The sequence below is a fragment of the Dasypus novemcinctus genome, chromosome 11, assembly GCF_030445035.2.
Source record: "Dasypus novemcinctus isolate mDasNov1 chromosome 11, mDasNov1.1.hap2, whole genome shotgun sequence".
In the NCBI taxonomy this organism is placed as follows: domain Eukaryota; kingdom Metazoa; phylum Chordata; class Mammalia; order Cingulata; family Dasypodidae; genus Dasypus; species Dasypus novemcinctus.
This window is the reverse complement of record NC_080683.1, coordinates 114,806,049-114,825,706: the sequence shown is the minus strand read 5'-3', so window position 1 is coordinate 114,825,706 and position 19,658 is coordinate 114,806,049. Positions and strand designations below refer to the sequence as shown.

At 43.0% G+C, this 19,658-nt stretch overlaps 1 protein-coding gene across 3 annotated transcripts in view; it reads right to left on the bottom strand.

The window, feature by feature from the left end:
- The window catches only part of MYB (MYB proto-oncogene, transcription factor), a 34,142-nt gene extending 14,691 nt beyond the window's left edge, over window positions 1–19,451 (bottom strand). The window contains exons 1-14 of one of the 3 annotated variants that reach the window (XM_004465272.3): window positions 19,355–19,451; window positions 14,963–15,080; window positions 13,089–13,160; window positions 11,528–11,620; window positions 11,055–11,275; window positions 9,175–9,406; window positions 7,863–7,943; window positions 7,331–7,435; window positions 5,798–6,052; window positions 4,590–4,940; window positions 2,970–3,112; window positions 1,870–1,984; window positions 1,654–1,779; window positions 52–162 (exon numbers count right to left, since the gene is read on the bottom strand). In XM_004465272.3, coding sequence (XP_004465329.1) covers window positions 52–162; window positions 1,654–1,779; window positions 1,870–1,984; window positions 2,970–3,112; window positions 4,590–4,940; window positions 5,798–6,052; window positions 7,331–7,435; window positions 7,863–7,943; window positions 9,175–9,406; window positions 11,055–11,275; window positions 11,528–11,620; window positions 13,089–13,160; window positions 14,963–15,080; window positions 19,355–19,377 — 2,046 coding nt within the window. In that variant the 5' untranslated portion in view covers window positions 19,378–19,451. The remainder of the gene's footprint in view (window positions 1–51; window positions 163–1,653; window positions 1,780–1,869; window positions 1,985–2,969; window positions 3,113–4,589; window positions 4,941–5,797; window positions 6,053–7,330; window positions 7,436–7,862; window positions 7,944–9,174; window positions 9,407–11,054; window positions 11,276–11,527; window positions 11,621–13,088; window positions 13,161–14,962; window positions 15,081–19,354) is intronic. The other 2 variants (XM_004465271.2, XM_004465280.5) reach the window with 2 other exon arrangements.
- Window positions 19,452–19,658: the final 207 nt, after the last annotated feature.

Below are 19,658 nucleotides of genomic sequence, written 5' to 3'. Positions count from 1 at the left end.
CACCAATGTTGCGTAACAACACAGGTGCCTCGTTCTTGCCAGCAGACTTACTGGTACATCTGCCACAGGCGATGACTGTGTGAACAGCTGAGCGTTCAGACTCTCCCCTTCCCAATGGTTTGAGCAGAAGAAATTTCCCGCTTTATCAGTTGGTGATTCCACCTAATAAAAAACAGGAAGTGCGTTTTTGTTTCTAGAACTTTCCATGAAACTTTTGGCGCTCTAGAATAATTTTCTGGCACAATCTCAAACACTTACATGAAAATAAATTCTAGCCTGTTAGCAATGCATCTTACCACCATGCTAAAATTTTGATCTTCGCACGTGAGATTCCCTTGCTTTTGTACTATGAATTGAGGATACTAATATTTTTATCTCTATTTTTCTTTTCCATGACATCTGAAAATTAAATATATACATGTATGCATATATATATATATCAAATATGTCTTGATATACTTGTATCTCCATCAAAATCAGTGATTAGAAAGTACAGGAATGGTGATGCCTTCTCTGTACCTAGTTGAAAGGGGGCTTAGGTCCCTTGTGGCAGATGGATGGGACACTCTTGCTTACAGTTGCAGACTCTCTCTATTTCTTGAGATGGTTGTTGTCAGTCATTTCTCTGATAGTTGTCCTGGGTGAGTCCATTGAACTGGTGCTGCAAGTTTGTTGAGATTCAGGGCCCAACTGGCACATGCACAGCCCAAAGACTTAAGTTTCTTGGACATACAACTAACAACTCTAGTATTATAGGCTAAAATAGAGGGGCAGCAGAGCCACGTGTAGGCAAAACAACTGAGTCCAACTCTCTCACACTGGGGAAAGTAAATTCCAAAGTAGGGCCCACTGGCAGGGCGCCACACTCCTGAGCTGTATGCCCTGTCTATAGTGTCTGGATGTCTCCAGAGACGATGGACTAGAGTAGACTTGCAGTTGTTCTACTGTAGACTTGTGATCCTAGCAAGGGAAGAATTTTATCATGGATGTGGAGGCAGTGACCACTGGGTTTCTGAGGGGAGGGAGAGGGGAAAAAAAATTGTAATTTGGGGGCATTTTCAGGACTTGGGAATTATCCTGAATGACATTTCAGTGACAGATACAGGCCATTGTACATCTTGTAATAACTTGCAGAAATGTGCAGGAGAAAGTATAGACTACAATGTGAACTATAATCATCGCTTCGTGGCAATGCTCCACGACGTGTTCCTCAATTGTGACAAATGTACCACACTAACGAAGGATGTTGCTGATGTGGGAAAATGTGAGAGGGCTAGAGAGTGGGGCATATGGGAATCCCTTGTATTTTTTGTGTAACATTTATGTAATCTAAGTTTCTTTTAAAAAATAAATAAAATATTTTTTAAAAATTAAAGTATGGTAAAAGCTGCCTGGCCTCCTTTCATTTCCTTTTCCACTCTAGCATGTTCTTTTTACCAACGGGAGGTAGACAGAGGTGGCCTGGCTTCTAGATGAAAGGTGTGTGCAGACCACTCCCTGCAGGATGGCCGTCCCCTTCCCTTAACCGCCGCTTGTGTGGAAATCCTAGGAGTGGAGCTGTACTCAGGTGGAGGGCAGCCTCCTCAAGCCAACAGGGCGGGCAGCAAGGATCAGGGTTCATCGCTCGTTGCTGCCAGAGGATCTTGTGCTCACCTCTTGCTTGATTTTCTTCAGTAAAGGCGGTCCATTTTCTTGAAATTCAGCAACAATTCCAGATTCATCAGATTCCTGCTTGATCACATCCTGCAGGTCTTCTACGAGATGAGATGGGGTCTGAGGCTGAAAGGCAGAGGGGCATTTTTGCATCAGAGGAAAACTGCTGTCCCTGCTGATAAACCAATTAAACCCAAGACACTTTCTAAAACTTACTAGCATCTTCAGGGGACCGTACTTAATTTCTTGAGCTGCAAGTGCATGTTTGAATGGTGTAGGAGTTCTTGGAGAGCTTTCAAGGATTGACCTTTTGATAGCTGGAGTTCTAAAACTTTAAAAAGATAAAAGCAGTGCAGGGGTCAGTATAGGAGAAACTATGTCCCTTACATTGCCCTACTTATTAAATGTATTCTTTTTCTACTGAGTGCAATAGACTGTTATTGTTAGGGAAGTAGGTAGGCAAATTAATCATATATATTGATTAAGAAAAAGATAATATGTATATCACATATTTTTCAGCTATTTAAAAATATTATACTCCTAAGACTAAAAAGATTAATATATTTTCATCTTAAGCGGTTCTGAAGCCATGTATGGTGGCCCTAAGTATTTATGCATTGGAGCTCTGATGCTATTTGCAAATCAATTTTATCTACCCATTAAAACATGGCCCACACTAGAAAACATTATGTTCATCTCTTAAAATTTACTTCTTGTACTTGGAAATAATAAGATTGAATTTCTTTTAAAAGTTTCTTATAATTCACACTGACTCTCTCTGCCATTTGTTTGAATTGGCAAAGATTTTGTGGAATATAAATAATGACTTAATCAACTGTTGGCTTCTAGTCATAAATAATCTGGAAGATGTCAGGAGAGCCCTGTTATATGTAAATTTCAAAAAGAAAAAATAAGCTTTAAAAAATAGAAACAAAGTAAAAATCATTCTCATTCTGAAGTTTAAAATCAGAGAGGAATGGCAATTGAAAATCTTTTTCTTGGTGAAGAAAAGGCCTGATTGAATGAAAAGAAAAACTGACTGGCAAAAGTCATATGCAAATAGAGGAAATTCTGAAATAGCTACAAAAGGTAATTTGGTTTATTCTTCTACCTTCTACCTCCAGGTACAACAGGCCAGGACAGACATATTCAATGTGGGAGTGTGTGTAATTACATACGAACATGTGGTTTCACTATGGGAACAAACAAGGGTTATATATGTGGATTAGAAATTTGGACTAAGGCATTTGGGGACTATATTCTATTAATTATCAGTAAATAAGATACATAATTTTATTCTTGAGCCAAAGACTTACATAGTATTTTCCTTTTGCGTTTTCACAGTCTGATCTCTATGAAATGGTGTTGTAACAGTCAATTTGTGACCATTGAGAGGGGTGGAAGTTAAAGAAGGCATTTCCAAGTCTAAGTTTTCATGGTTACTGGAAGTGTTTAAGAACTAAATATGGGAGAAAGGAAAAAAATTACTTATATTAAACAGGGATTCTTTCTTCAGCACAATTTTTAAAAATCACACCTTGATAACTAGTAAGTATGTTTTACTGACCCTCTACATGAAATAATAAAGATATCAACAAGCACATAGAGTCGGATAGGGTACTGTTTTGTTTCGAGCGAGCACACCCAAGGCTTGGAGTGTGGTTTCCAAGAATTAAAATCTTGCGATGTTGAAAATTTTGCATATTCCTTCCCAGTAAATAATACTTGCCATTAAAGAGAATGAGATGCACTCTTTATTAATGTTAAAAAGGTTGAAGTGATTTTAAAAAGAAAGTAAGTATAATTTTTCTCTCATACTGTTTCCTCTCTTTAATGGTCCATGAACCAAAACTGTTATTTCAGTAGGTTTACGTTATATGGAAGATTTTCAAATACTAACCAGTGTTTTGAGATAATAATAGGTGTTCCTTAAACAAATGGTTCTGAGTTAAAATAAATTTGGGAAACACAGCATGTCTTGATCTCCTTCTAGAAATTCACTATTAAAAACTTGGAAAGTTCCTATAGTAAAGAAATCAATTTTTAACTTTGTTTGAGTCATTGTTTCCCAAACTTATGTACATACATATTTAGATGTTTTTTTGGAACGGCTATTAAAGTATTGCAGATAACATTCTGCAGAACACATTTTGGAAAATATAGGCAAAGAACAAGATAACATGTTTTTGTGAAGTCTCATTTGTTCATACTTGAGGCTGGGATTACAAGAAACTCAAACAGAAATAATTGGAAAAGTATTTTAAAGTGCCAAATTATCTATTAATTGCAATTATATAAAAAATTTAGAAACACAAGTCTCTGAAAGTAATAATATTTTCCATGCCTTAAAAAATTAGATGGAGCAAGAATGTTCATTGGCTAACAGAGTATTATGGCACAACTCTAAATAGCCAATGTTGAAATTACAATTAAAATATGAATTATTTTCCTTGAGCATTCTCATCCTCTTCCAAAACACAGAGAGGGAGTGGGACCTTTAAGGTCTCTAAATTTTAGACACAATCCCAAATATTTTCGAAACGTTAGTTTGGTTGCCTCCTCCCCTGGGTCAGTGAATCACATGATAAAAAGTGAACAAAGATGCAGAAAATATGTTAAAATTTTAAAAGGAATGGGAGAAGAAGAAGGGACAGGAATGTTAAACTCTAGTGTTGCAGGAACTACAAGCACATCCCATGCAACTAGCCAGCTTCCAAAACACCCAAGAGTAAGAGAATTAAAACAAAATCATCCGTCTACAGACAGCCTAAACTCTGGGAGGTAGCATGACTTAGCAACAGCGAGATTCGATGATGGAGTGAAATCAGCGAGGATGACAGTCATTAGTCATTTGTTCCAAAGGATTAGTTTCGAGATGATTAAGACTCAGGTGTCTGTTGAAAATTAGTAACAGCTGTGCACAAATGGTGCTCTACCTGCGAGGGAGAGAAGGGTAGGCTTTTGACAGGGGAACGCTTGGGAGTTGAATTGCTGATGTCAGCAAATATGAAGGAGCCAGCCGAGGGGCTGGCCTGCCCCCGCTTTTTTCGCAGGATGACCAGTGGAACTGTGCTCTGCCTTGCAGGAGGGAAGGGCGCGGGTGGGTCAAGTGCAGCCTCCCTCAGCCTGCGCTTGTTCAACCTGCAGCTAGGCTCTCGCGCAGGGCTAGTCACATGGCCCTCTCTCTGCTGGGGCGCGAGGGCTCTGCCTGCGTGGTGTTGGCTAGGTGGAAAAGCTGCTTCTTCAAAGAATTCAAAACTGCTGAGGTCACCCCGTGATGAAGGATCCTGAAACAGTGTGGGAGGCACAGAGCTTTGAGACCGACGACGAGCGCCACCATCTGCAACCCAGAGCTGAGAAAGAGATGCCAAGGGCAGAGCAAACACAGGGCCCCTCTGCTTGCCTTCTGGAGAAACAGCTTCAGGTTAAGGCTCATTCTGGTTCCCTGAGTTGGGGGCGGGCCGAGCCGCCTCCAGGGACCTCCTGGCCTCTAAAGTTGGCAGGCAACTAAAGCAAAATACACTTCAGGCATTAGTCGTCTCCTGGCCAATGGACAGGCAGTAAATGCTTTTTAACCAACTGGGAAACCAAGGAGATGAACTCAAATTTGGTTCACTAAAGATGACTTTTCTCGGTGGCTCCATTGGGAATGGTAATCAACAATCAATATTTTGCGGAGAAAACCGCTTTGCAGTTCCACCAACCCACTGATTGCCACTGAAAGATTGCTTTAAACTAGGAGTCAACATAAATTTTAATGTGCTATCCCAAAGCAAAGCAAAGTTCTAGAGAAGCACAGAGAAGTAAACAAAGTAAAAAAAAAAAAAAAAAAGTTAAAAATACCAAACTACCAAACACCATTCCCATAACCCTAACTCTACCGATAAGTTGGTGTGGCGTCACTATTTTAAGAAACATGCACTTTGAAAGAAGAGTGTGAAAAGCTACCTTTTATCTGAAACCAGATCTTTGGGAGGAAAAAAACCTTCTACACTGAGACTGAAATCTTACTTTTACCCTTTTACATTAATATATAATAATAATAATAACATGCTATTTGCTATAGAAAATGGCAACAATTTAAGAACGAGGTCATCTGACTCCTCTTCCCCAAACCTTAGCTTGCCTTCACGGTTCTACTTACAGAATCTATAAACTGGAGTGTTTCTGCAAATTCTAAGAGGTTCTTAACATTGTCCAGAATGGTGCCCTGGTGGACGATCATGCACCTCGCTGGGGACGCACTCTCTTCAGGTAGGGAGCCGGGCTCCACCGGCAGCGATGGAGTGGAGTGGTGTTCCCCCACACAGGAAACAGGTGCACTGTCTCCATGAGGTCTGGTGTGGTCGGCGACGGTGGTGCTGTGCCACCCGGGGTAGCTGCACGTGTGGTTCTGTGTCTAAGGAAGGAGGAGGGGGAAGAAACGAAGACGAGCGGGGAGAAGACAGGGAGAAGGAACTTAGCAATGAAGTTGCACAAGGTATCAGATGCTGTTGGAGGAAAGATAAATGTAGTTGCATCACCCAAAACTTACGCCTATGAAACAGTCGTCAAGATGTTTCCTTTTATCAATGCAAGACCCTGCTTTTGAAGAGTGGTATGGTTTGTCACCTACGTGATGACCTTAATGCCATCATTTTGTTAAAACTGCAAAGAATGCAACTGTGTTGCAAGGTGCAATGCTCAATGGAGCGTCTTAAAAACCCCACTTTATCATCATTTCTGAAAGGTCCACTAGTGTTTGCGGTCACTTAAGAATCGAGCTATTGGCATTCTAACCTACCAAAAGGCTAACAGACTCGAGTTAGACTTGATTTTGTCTGTTGAATTCTTGTTGCTTCTCTCCCTTTCGAATGCTACAGATTGCACTGAGGCTGTGAAAGGCTGCCAAATCGACGTGGTTAGGAAAGCAGAAGAGCAAATTAACAGAAGTCTCTGTTCAGCATGACCATGCAACAGGAGAAATTGCAAAACCTTAACTAAAGTTAAAAAGTGGTGGGACTAACATATCATGTGCATAATCATTTTATTATTTAACAAAAAAAGATGTATCCCCAAGAATACCTCCTGGGTATCACTTCTCATTCCTTATCTTAGTTGGTTAACTACATATGTTACCGAGTTAAGCCACATTCCCAATTTTGCTGCCCAATCAGTAAAAAGGACGGCAGAATTCATTAATGGCCCACACAGCTTTCATACATGCAAGCAACTTTACTTTGGAAGATTTACTTATACATATAGCATGCATGGACTGAATATCTGAACATGCATCAAATCAAGTTTGAAATTATAAAGTATGAAAATCTAATTTAAGAAAACTAATAGAAAAAGAAAAAACAAACAAGTAGACACCATATATTCATTACAAGATTCACGGCTTTTTAAAAATGAAGACTTTCATGCAGTTGATCTTTGAATAGATCACATTCTTTCCGGAGGGAAATATCAACGACGACAATCAGGAGTGGACATTGGGGCACTACTGCAACCCAAAAGGGCTACTTCCAATGTAGTCAACACGCACTCTGAGGCCAAATGCATTTTAAAGCAACTTCTTAGGTTTAAACATTGTTCTCTGAAAAGTAGAGCCTCGGTTGACATAATATTTACAAGAGAAGAACGAGGATAAAGAAGAGCTCTGGGGTAAAGCTATTTGTCCCTTTCCAAGCCTTACTGGTAGCACCTGCTGTCCTTTAAGTTCGTTCTCAGTCGACATTAGGAGCAACTCTAGTTCCTTTATTCGCTTTTCCTTCTCAGGGTCTTCATCATTATAGTGTCTCTAAAAAGAAAAGTTAATGGGGAAAAAAATAAATATGGGAAGCTGTAAAGCCATGGCTGTTTCACACGTGGTCCAAAGAACCGAACTTGGCCCTTTGTGAAATGCTATTCCAGAACATCATACCAATCTTTGTGAATGTTATTCCAAACTTAAGGGAGCAATTTGAAATCTGAGGCTAGACTGGGTGCTGCCTGGCAAGTGCTTCAAATTATCGCATCAGAGAATTCCGGAGCAAAATGCCTGCAGCAGCGAAGATGGGGGCCCTTGCCAACCAGAACTGCCTCCTCTCTGCTATTACCTTTTGTTTTTAATTTCAAGTGGTCGGGTGCATGTAAACATTTAGATGAAAGAAAAAAAGCGATTGTTAAAAACAGTGCCTTGGAGAGCTAATGAGTTTCTTTAAGAAGCAATCTTAGAATGGCCTTACCTGAATGGCCGCAGCAGCTGGCTGAGGGACATTGACTATATTTACATGTAGCGCTACAGGGTACGGAACATGGCCGGGGACCTAAAGCAAGAAAGCAAAACAGAGCCAGTCACTCACAGTTGCCTTTGCTTCATGAGACCTGGCTTCCCGAGGCGTGGCTCCAGGACTAGAATAAAAAATACTGATAAAAATCACTGAACAATAGAAATTCGTTCTCATTTGAAATTAAGTCAGGCAGTTAAAAATGGCTAGATAGCTAAAGCAGCAGCATAGCAAAAGAATTTTACAGTGTTTGACAATCCCAGTGGGAAGTCTTTTTTAATTAGAGAAAAACACACAATGGGAAATATCATCTAAAATACATGCACGAGTGTGTGAAGGGAATTTGGTTGGGAAGAGCTGATGGTATTCGCTCTTTGTAAAGGAAAATATTTTTCTTGGAATAATTATGCATTTTAATAAAGAACACCGAACCTCTTATGATAGCTTATTCACCTGAGATATTTCTGGAAAGTCTGTAACCAAATACATGAAACAGAGAAGAGTAAAAAACTGTATATGGATATGTTTTGCATAGAATTTGCATATAAGCTCTGTATTCTTGGGTAATTCATCATTTATTATTGTAAGTTTTAAGGTGGCATTTTCTTGATTTTTTTCTCTTTATTCTTTCTTTTCCACCTTTTATGAATTATTTCTTTTCTAAATATAAATATCGACATGTGAGGAAGAAATCAGGCTGATCCAATCAAGGATGCAAAGAACTCAGAGAATTAGTGCTGCAAAGAACAGGAACACATACTGCATGAGTAAGTCCAGGCATTTCTGCTAGATCACTATCAGAATCGACCTTACAGTGATGAGTAGCATTTCAGTTAAGTCAGACTGCCTCCTCTTTAATGTAATAGCATCTTAACTTTTCATTTCAGAAAAGTCAAATATGCGGCTACAAAGGCATGCCCGTTCCTCCATTTTTCTCCAGCAGGACTTTGCTGAGGCAGCTGACATTCAGAAGCTAACTTCAAATTACATTCGAAGCAGTGAGTTATCAAATGGCGGTTTCAGAATCCAACGACTTGGATTCTCATCAGCACTGTCTTCAGAGCTGTGTAACCGTGGACAACTCACTCAGCATCCTCATTTCTGGATACATAAACATCAAGGGCAATCCCTACCCTTGCCCACATCAAAGGGTTAGTCCTGATTGTGTTTAGGAAGCTCCTGGAAAGCTAGACATCTGCAAGGTGTTATTATTACCTGGAGCTAAAATAACCACCTCTCTCACTAGATTAAATTCTCAGGAATGGCTTACGTTTTGGGCTTCAGAAATGTGGTAATAGGAATAGTCGTTGTTTACTGAGGGTTGCCCCGTTGGAGGGAGGTGAGTTGAAGGTGGAGCATGAGCAAAACCCATCAAATGACTGTTCTTCTGAAAACCTGTGGCCACTGTTGGCTGACTGGCTTTAGCCTCCTGCAGATAACCTTCCTGCTCGACCTTCCGACGCATTGTAGAATTCCAGTGGTTCTTGATAGCATTATCAGTTCTGCACAGAAATAGATCACATAAATTTTTTACAAGCAAAAAATTTCAATGCCGATTACAATTAATTGACAAGAAAACTATTTCTAACAGAGATCTTTTCTTTTTGCCACAAATTCAGTTTTTAAGTCATTTTGCTCTCTTGCCTAAGATCATGCTTTCCCTTGAACCAATGTAAAATCTACAGGCTTTCTCTTCATAGAAAAATCTAGACTATTATGTACTTTTCCAAAAATTTTGGTACTTTTGATCACTTTGTTTCTTTGATAAAGGAGTATTTTCAAAACAGGGCCTTTAAATTCACTCTGTTCAGTGGTGCAAGAAGGATTCTGAGTGTCCTAGAAGCCCCTACCACAGAGGGCCTGCCCATCGCCATCACCCCTCGGGAAGGCCTGTGAATGATAGTGCTTCTGCTGCACTGTCCACTCTCTCATAGCACCAGCAAGATATCTGGAGTGAAGAAAAATTCCCCACTTTTGAAAAACACCCAGATTGTCCTGTAACCAGACAGAGGTGAGAGTGGAAAGTGGGATCCAGGAGGAAAAGATGGTAACCCCCAATATATTTTCAAGCTGCATAGCATTTTTACTAAAGTCTTTCAATTCTCAGGAAAACAGTTTCTCAATTCAAATAACCGTTTTAAGCCTCTCTTTTACTATTTCGGTGGGGGTAGGGGATGTAAGCTAAAGAAAGAGGAAGTTCAATGGCCCCTTTAATTTTCAGAAGAATCAACAACATATCTCTCAGACCAACCAGGATAAGAGACCTCCTTTTACCAGTTTCTTGAATTTTCTAAGCTTCTACTGAAGTCATAGGGAGGAAATGCTTTGGAGCATCACAAGGAAACACTAGCTACATTATCATAGACATGGGCTTCTTTGAATCAACCCTTTCTCCACTTTTGGGTTATGAAGCTCAAAAATAAAAATATTTTTCATGTTTCCAATGTTACATTATTTTTGGATTGTGATAGTAAAATATTGTTTCCAAATTAAACAAAATCTGTTGTTATGTTGTGTTTAAATGGGAAAAGTGGGGGGAAAAGGAGCTTCCATGGTTAGCTCCAATAATGAAGTCATGTTCTTCTCTTGTTCATTAAAAAGAAAGCATTACACTGGCATTATTTAAACACCTGGGAGCAGAATGATAATTCTAGAAATAATTTATTGCTTTACTCAAAAGAAAAAAAAATTAAGCAAAGTGGTATAATGAAATGAACACTGGTATAAGGAAAATGGTGGCCGAGTTCCTTCTCACCCCTGAACCAGCCGTGCGAACTCAGACCAGAGACAAACTGTCCTCTTTCCTCAGTTTCCTCCTCTGTGTTTGGAGTTTTAGAGTTTACAAAGGGCTTTGACATTTATTTTACTTGATCCTAACACTGGCCCAGCCAAGTAGGTTATTATTCATTTTGCAAATGGGGAAACTGAGGCTTAGCCCAGGGCTCTCCACTGGGTGAATCCTGGACTTTAACTCAAGTCCTCAACCAGATAAACTTTAAGATCTCTTCCAGTTGTAAAAGCTATGGCTCTGCTTTATCCAATGAAACATGATTGACAGAATGTAACTCATTCACCATACATTTGAAATGGAATGTCCAATGCCCACTCCCTCATTTTCCCCATTCCATATATTTTTTGACATATTATTACCGTCCAGGCAGTAGCTTTGCGATTTCTGCCCATCTGTTCCCCAGTCTCTTGTGTGCCTGGTAAATAATTCTGTCTTCCTCTTCTGTCCAGGAGGTTTTCTTAACTTCTGGATTCAAGTGGTTATGCCACCTCTCCCTACATTGTTTTCCAATTCTCCCCTTTAAGTGCTTGGCAATAACAGACCAACGTTTCGGACCGTATTTCTGTACAAGCTCTATCACCTTCAGATAAACACACAAAAATAACCTAGGTTTTAATGTTACGCAATGAGTCAGTGTAATCATTCTTCAGTGTAACAAGATCTTTAGAAAATTTCTAAAACTCTGCTTTCATTTATTAGAAATATGGGAATAGAGTCCTCTACTTCCGGTTTGCACACTTTACCTGTTTCCTCAAGTTGGACAACATTCAACAAAGATGTTTGAGGAATATTCTTAATCGTGATTTGCACAGCCAATGAAGAAGGGACTTACTCTCTGATCCTCTTCTTTGGTCCAAGGACCCTTGATGAGCTCAGGGTTTAGCACTTTCTGCCATCGGTGCTGGCACTGCACATCTGTCCGATTCTAAACAAATGAAGTAGGCACGGTCACGTGGACATGACTTGACAGGTACATGAAGAACTGTGTTCTAATGTGACTCATATACAGAGAACACTCAGGAACATGTTAAAGCAAGCTTGGAGAGCCCACCTATTCCTCACAACTACAGCTAAGGAATATGCAAAGAATGTATCCAGGTCATATCTACAATCAGAAGTTCTGACTCTGGAAGGAAACAGTCCTGCCACAGGCACTGAAGGAACAGCACATTGCCGTGTGCCTGTCACAGGAACTTAAACTTGAGTTCAGTCTGCTCTGGGTGGGAGTACCTACATGGCCTAAGTCATGTTAGATATTCCGACTGAACATCAGCCTTTTAAGGAAATCTTCAATGGCTAAAATTTGCTTCCCATTCAATGTAAGAGATGTACTTCAATTCAGGGCCCCAAGTACTTATCTTTTACACGGAACAAAGATGAATCAAAGATCAGTCCAACCTTATAGGAGCTTATAAACATATAAGAAGGAAAAGACAACTATCTACTTAATTCTAAGAGAAGGTAGCCTTTGAATCATAGCACAATGGCATTGGGGCAGGCAGAGGAGGATTCTGAGACAGAGAAATTATGTCTGCATGGGAGTTTGGAAAAGCTCTTGATAGGGACTTGGAAGTGTAGACAGAATTTTAGCTGGTGAAGAAGTAAAGAAAGAACATTCTAAGTGGTGGGATCATCAGGAACAAAAATGCAGAGAAGGGGAAGCAGAAATGAATTTAACCAGACCTGCTTATAGAGGAGGTCGGAAACAGAACTGGAGCTATATGTTGGGGCCACTGAGCAGGGCCTTTGTATGCCAGGCTGAAGCAATTTACTAAATTGGAGTGACTCTAAGTTGCTGTTGTAGGTTTTGAAAGCATCAGGTCCAGCTGCATTATTGGAAGCTTGACCTGCTCACAGTGTGTGGGATGAATTGGGACGAGGAAAGCTGCAAGTAGGGAAGCCCACTGGGGGACGGTTGTACTAGTCCAAGACAGGGGGAAGGGGTCTAACAAAGGAATTGCAGGTTTGTCATCTAAATGCTTAATAACCGCTTGGAAGCAGAGGTGGAGGGGATAGAATAAGTCCAAAAGGATTCCAAAATTCTCAACCTGGGCACCAAAGGCACGGCTGTTGACAAAAACAGGAAATTTAGAAGAGCTTGTTGTGGGGAAATTTCACAGGTTTATTCATCTATAGTGGAATAAACCTCCAGATGCTAATTTATGTTAACCGAATCAATGAAAAGAAAAAGCAAGAAGCAATCTCTTTAGAAACCCCTATTATATGCATTGCAATATAAAATAACATTATGGATAGAAGATTTCTTCCCCTATTTCTTACATGGGAGCAAATCTATAATGACCTTAGTAGTCTCCCCTAGAATATCTTATTTAAATATTTGGGAGAGAGATTCTGGTTTGCAAAAATAAAATTTTTAAAATGTGCTGACTTACCGGGAGATAATTGGCAATAACTTTCCAGTCATCTGTTCCATTCTGCTCCACCAGCTTCTTTAGTTTTTCATCCTAAGACATTTAAAATATTCCTAGGATATCAGTCATTTACTGTATAACTCTATTCAAATTTGCCTAAAGGAGAGAATGAATCCAATGTTCCAAGCAGAAAAATACTCACTCAAAAATATCCAAATATAACAGATATTAATATACTGGTTTAGAGCATGAATTTATTTAGTCACTCAAACCAGATTTGAATCTTGATTCTGCTTTTGATTTTTTTATTTTATATGTTTGTGAGTACCATTTTACCTTTCTCACCCTTAGCATTGTCATCTATAAAATGGGAATGCTGATATCAACAGGGTTATTTGGGAATTACATGAGGTAATTATGCAAAACATTTAGTATACCTGGCACATATTTTGTGTACAAAATACATTAATTGTTAGAAGTTTCACTTGCGGAGAAAAAAAGTAATGAACTTGAGTGTTGGATTCACTAGACATTTAACTAGGGCAACAAGTAGGATGTTGGGTGAAAAATATAATATTTTCAGTTATTCAACCTCTATCATACCAGCAATGGACGATCATTTTTCTTAAACTTTACAGAAAGCATGATAAAAGAAAATAATTCAATTTTGCATCCATGCATTCACATTTATATGAGGCCAACCTTACTGGAGTTTAGAAGCCACTAAGCATCTGTCCTTTCACTTCACAGACTGTTCCCAATGCCACCAGTTGGCAAGTATTGTAAGCATGTTCCTCCAAGAGAATGGTAGCTCTTATGCTTCTGCAAAGGTAACACTCACACACAATGTGGGGCACTTGGATGATAACAGGCAGGAATTAGGCAGCCACTGTTTGCACCGGAACATCTGTATCCCTCAGGATCACATAAGGGCACAGTCTCAATAGGTAGAATATGCATCTCCTACGGCCCCACTGGAATCCCATCTGCCTGTCAAAGGGGGCTCTGATTTACATGAGTCCGGCATGGGCTGAAACCCTAGAAGTGTCAATACCAGTGATTCTAACACGAACTCCTCTCAAATCAGTTGCCAAAGACTTGAGATCATCAAAGTAAAAGAAACTTAAGAAACTTTTCCCCACACAATAATTTTGTTTCCTAAGTATTTTTTCCATTTCTCTAAAGCTCAAGCTTTTGATAAACTATCCAAAAGAGAATGTTGGAAGCAGCTACATCCCCATCCATTACTGAATGCTTTTAGGATATACACACATATATGGCTCTGTGAAATTGCATGTGTCAAGAATATTAAATTAATACATTATGAAGAGATGAATTCAACTGATTCCTCTTTTTTTACTTGTTTTGGAAAAGCAATTCATTTATTCAGGAGTATTTATTAACACCCCATTTTGTGTAATTCTGTGTTCACAGAATTCAAAGAGAAACACTTTGGCCCGCCCTCAAGGGAGTTGCAGTCTACTGGGGAAAGCAGCAATGGCACAGCAACGATCAGGCAGAGGATGTACCCTATGACATAGGGCACAGGACAATGCACCCCCCCATCTGGGTAGGCTGGCAGCAGCTTCACAGCAGAAGGGATGCCTGAGTATGGCAATGAAGAAGGTATTTGGGGATATGGAGCCAAGGAACGAGGGCACAGAGGTAGAAGGAAACACAAAGGAAGCATAGAACTACAGATAGTTTGGAAATGGGGGGTATAGTATATGTGTGGGGCATGGGTGGTGAGAGGTGAGGTTGTGCAGGCAGGTCAGATTGGTCAGATCACCAAGCACCAACTAATGACTTTGGGGCCTACTGTGTCACCCAGAGTGTGATTTTCACCAAATGATGCACTCCAGGGTTTTTTTCATGTTTATCAAGTGATGAGTTACCTCTTCCCTGGTCCACCTAGTTTTCCCCAAATGACGCTTTCCGGATTTGGGAAGTAGCCCATCATAGTCATGATCACACATCTCAATGTCGTCGTCATCCTCGTCGCTACTGTATATGCTGCAGAAATAAAAATGGGCAGATGGAGACTGGAACCAGAGGATTTAAATGATTGGATTACCATGCTTACACAAAAACTCCTCCACAATCTTTTCAAAGGTTATGAAGGTAAAACTTTGAAAACTTGCACGACAAGATCGTATTGTGCGTTCTGTTGCTCTAGCATTGTAAACTGGTTCTGCTGTTATTGGTATCCACAGATACGGCAAAGGACCTGGCACCCTCTCATCACTCTGCATGTTTAAACCTGCTGCCACTGTTAGGACAGTGGCAAGTTACACATTTGGCAACCTTCCAGCCAATGAAGGTCTAAGTTTAAAACTTAATGTGAAGGACAATAAAAAGAACAAGGGTTCATATCCTTTATGTAAGTACACACTCCAGATCTTTAGCATACCTCACATCGCTTAAAGAGTATTTCCCAAACATGATCAACAACTCGATTATGTTATGCCACTGGGACAGGTGTCTTAATAAAAGAAAACTTCCAAGAAGTAAAACACTCAATAATGTAATTACCATCAACTCTGAAAGATTCGAAGATGAGGAGAATCTAAGAGGAAAGCATTTAAAAATCCAAGGAAGGAGAGGACCATCAAGTGATCAAACTATTTTGTAAATAGCTTTACTATCAAACTGTTCAACACTCTGGGTCAGGCAGACCCTGCCTGTGGCCATGCTTCTGCTGCTCAGTCTCCAGAGGAACCAAGGGAATAATTAGGCCATTTGATAGTTGGAATCCACTTACTCTTTTGTTTTTTCTGCCTCAAGCAGAATGGTGTTTGAAATATCCTGAAATGTATCTCATTCATTCTTCCCAAGAAGAAATCCATGGGTATAAGATAGACCCATTACTATTTTTGAAAGAGCTTTTTAGCTTTCCTACTTGATCAAAACTAAGACTTCTGATGACTTTTAATGACTCTACACTTAACATTTATTAATCACATACTGAATACATTAAAATTAAACCAAGTAAACCACAGTTACTTAGCGGTACAACTTTATTTATAAGACTTAAGATACGAGGAAAAAGTGTACAGTCTCAGAAACATCATTAAAATTTATCATTATGACATTGAGAAGCCCACCAAACAGTGGGTCCAACAAAAACAATGATATAAAGCAGTATCATGATGCAAGTTATTGTTTCAACAAAGGACATTTTAAATCTACATCAGGTTTTGTCTTTCTAAACTAGTGTATATTATCGACCTCCTACAAGTTAAGTGAGTCCCTCCCCCCAAATCCTGGATTTGGGGTTCTTATTTAGAACTTTATTTGCAGTAACAATCTCAAGGTCCACCATACATGGGGACAGGCAGGATGTGATCCCAATTTGAAGTGCCACCATGCACACACAAAAGTCCGCTAAATTGTATTTATAAGCTCTAACCATTTCTTTCTTTCAGTGACTACCTTTTTAAACAAGAGACTAGTTCTGTTTTATACTATAAACAGGAGGCACTAAATAATATTCTTGATACTAATTACTAATAATCACAACAGTTTCCCTCGAATATCAAACACAGGCGCAGGAAGACGAAAAAGAAAAAAGTTCTCAGAGAGCCAGAACAGTAGGTTGGCATCCTTTGGAAGGTTCATAGGGTCCTCCTAGGAATGTCCCCAAATGGGACCCTGGGAAAGATCAAGGACAGAAGAGAAGCAGAGTAATCTGCACGTGCAGTAACAGACTTAACACAATTTAACTTTTTAGGTTTGGCCGGATCTGGAGATCACATTTTCAGAACGGAGGATGAAGTTTTCCACACTCCTCATGGGGCATGTCTCTCTTGGAAACTAAACAGCTCAACCTCCTAGGGCAAGCATCGTACGCAGCTGCCCACAGGGGGCGGCCAAGGTCAGGCGAGAGAAGAGGAACCGACTAGGAGCGGGGTTCTGCAGGCAGAGGTGTCCCAGTCCCAGCCCACCTCGCTCCAGATACCTGACTAGGACTAGTCATTTGGTCTCTCTCAGGAACTCAGTTCCTTGCCTATAATGAAGGGCGTGGATTCACTTTCTCAGGTACTTTCCAGCGCTAATAATCGATGATTCCATTCCTTCCGTGCCTCTTAAAAATTAGGCACTGACGCAGGGAAATGCAAAACCAGGGTCACGGGGGGGGGGGGGGGGGGGGGGAGGGGCGGGGAGCCTGACATGCCCTTTCTGCAGGCCCTGAAGGGCCATGAGGAGAACAGGGGGACCCGGGCTGCCCCCACAGGCGGCCCTGGGCGCCTCCGCCGCCGGCTGAGCGAGGGCTCACCTTTGAGTTTTGCATGCGATTTCCTTGCTCTAGGCTGCCCGGGGCGGGGGCGGGGGGGGGGGGGGGGGGCTAGGAGCATGATTAATTTCTACTAAGGACCTGAAATAACTTTTCCTTTATCTGCTCAGACAAAATCTCAGACCCAACAGTCAGAGGATTTTCAAAGGCTGTCTTCAGGCTTGATGCTCTCGACTCCCCACCTGCTAGACCCGGTGTGGTTACAGGAGTACAACTATGAATATGACATTCTATCAAGGAAACAAACCGTGCAAAGAAACGAAAAAGAAAAGAGGGTGGGGGGTTGGGAAGAGGGAGGGGAGCGAGAGGAAGTGCTTTGTGGCCGCTTCTGTGATTCTAGAAAAGGGGCTCAGACTCATTTCGCTGACCTGTTTAATAATCCCCGCCGAGGTGACGCGCGCCCGGCAAGAAACGGCTTCGGGCCGTCAGCCGGGTTTCTCTTCCCCCGGGGGCAGGTTCAAGGCTCGCGCCCCGCCCGGCCACCTCCCCTCCCGGCTACCTGGAGCCTCAGGGAACCTGCGCGGCCCCGCCCCGCGGGGACAGCCGAGACCTCTGGGCGCGGGCTCCCTCCTCCTCTTCCCAGTTCCTGCTCTTAAAAAAAAAAAAAAAAAAAAAAAAAAAAGGTGGGGGGACGACTCCGCTGCTCTACTGTAAAGTCCTAAAGGCCAAGGTGAACCTGCTCCAAAGCAGCACCCCGCCCCGCGCGGCCGTGTCTCCCCCTTCCCCTCCAACTCCCAGCCCTGCCTCGCGCTGCACCCCGGCCCCCGGCGGGCCCATGGGTGCTGCTGCAGGGCGCACACCCACTCTTTGCAACTTCCGAGCGCCGCGTCCGCCGGTTCAAAACAAATTATTACCAGCAAATAAAGCCAACCCGAGGAAAGGCAGGTGGATAGGAACCTACTCCCCGCCCCCAAGGACTTGTCCCCAGTGCCTCTCGGGTCCTAGGGCCCGGAAGACCTCAGGCGGCAGGAGCAGGGCGCGGGGAGCAGCGGTGACCTCGGCCGCGTCCACGTGTGCGCGCCGCGCGGGCACCTCGAGCCGCGGGAAGAGCCCACGATTGCGTCCCGGTTGCGCGGGAGCGCCTGCGGGTGCTGCCTGTCGGTCCCTTTCCGCAGAGGGGCGGCCGCGACGGTCGCCGAGCCAGCCCCCCACTCGGCCCCCGGCGGGGCGCTGGGCGCGTGCGGTCCGGGCAGGTGAGGACCGCCGGAGCTGGTGCGCCCGCAACTGACAGCTCCGCCGCGTCTCCCTCCTTTTCCGCTCCTCTTCCCTCCGTCCGGCCCAAATGTCAGCGAACTTCACCGAGCGTCCCCGCGAGCCTCTCCCAGGGCAGTGACATGTGCGGCGCGGGCATGCATGTGTGCATGTGCAATGTTTGCCCTCGAAATAAAAAGCTCCCAGGGAGTAATGAGAATCCCGAACCCAGGGCTGAACACAGTTTGCAAAAGTGCAGATCCCTCTCCTCCCCCAAAGTCTTCCTTCCAGCCGCCTGTCAGCTGACACTTCGGCGCCTCCACCACGAATGAATGAAATTGAACTGAACTACCTGCGGCTACTAAACAGTCCGGCCTTTTCCCTATATCTGCCATATGCTCTGCACCGCCAAGTCCAAACAGATATCAATGCATCCAGCAGTTACGGAGCGACTCCCCCGTCGACGCCCGGGGCAGCAAACGGGCACCTGGTGGGCTCCCGGGACGGTGGGCACCTCTTGGTCCCCCCCATGGGACGTGCTGCCTTTTTTCCTCCCGAAGAGCAAGGTGTCCCCGTGCAACTTGCATACTGAGCCGCAGGGTGTCCTTCCCCAAGTCCCGATCCGTTGCCCTCACCGACGCCTCCCTGCATCTGGCTCTCTCGGTGGCTCCGGCCGCCGCGGCAGGGGGTCCGGGTCCTCGCGGATCTGACAGCCCCGGAGCAGAGCCAGGCGCCAGCGTCCACCTGCTGGCCGCGCGCCCCGCGCGCCCCCGCCCTCGGTCGCCCACCCGCTCGCGCTTACCTGGATCGGGGTCTCCGTGCCATGGCGCGGGCGGGCGCGGGGCTCCGCCGGGAGCCGCGGGGAGCGCACGGGCTGCCGCCTCCGCCGCCCGCCGCCTGCCTGCGTCCCTCCCCGGGCTGCGCAGCGCGCTCCGCACCGGCCGGGCCAAGTTTCTCAGGAGAAAGAGGAGGAGGAGGAGGAGGAGGAGAGCGCGGAGGAGGAGGAGAAGGAGGAGGAGGAAACAGGTTGATATTAAAGTGTAAACTCTGTAAACAGAGATGCCATCAAACAAAGAGCTTTGGACACTCCCCCTCCCGCCAAATCT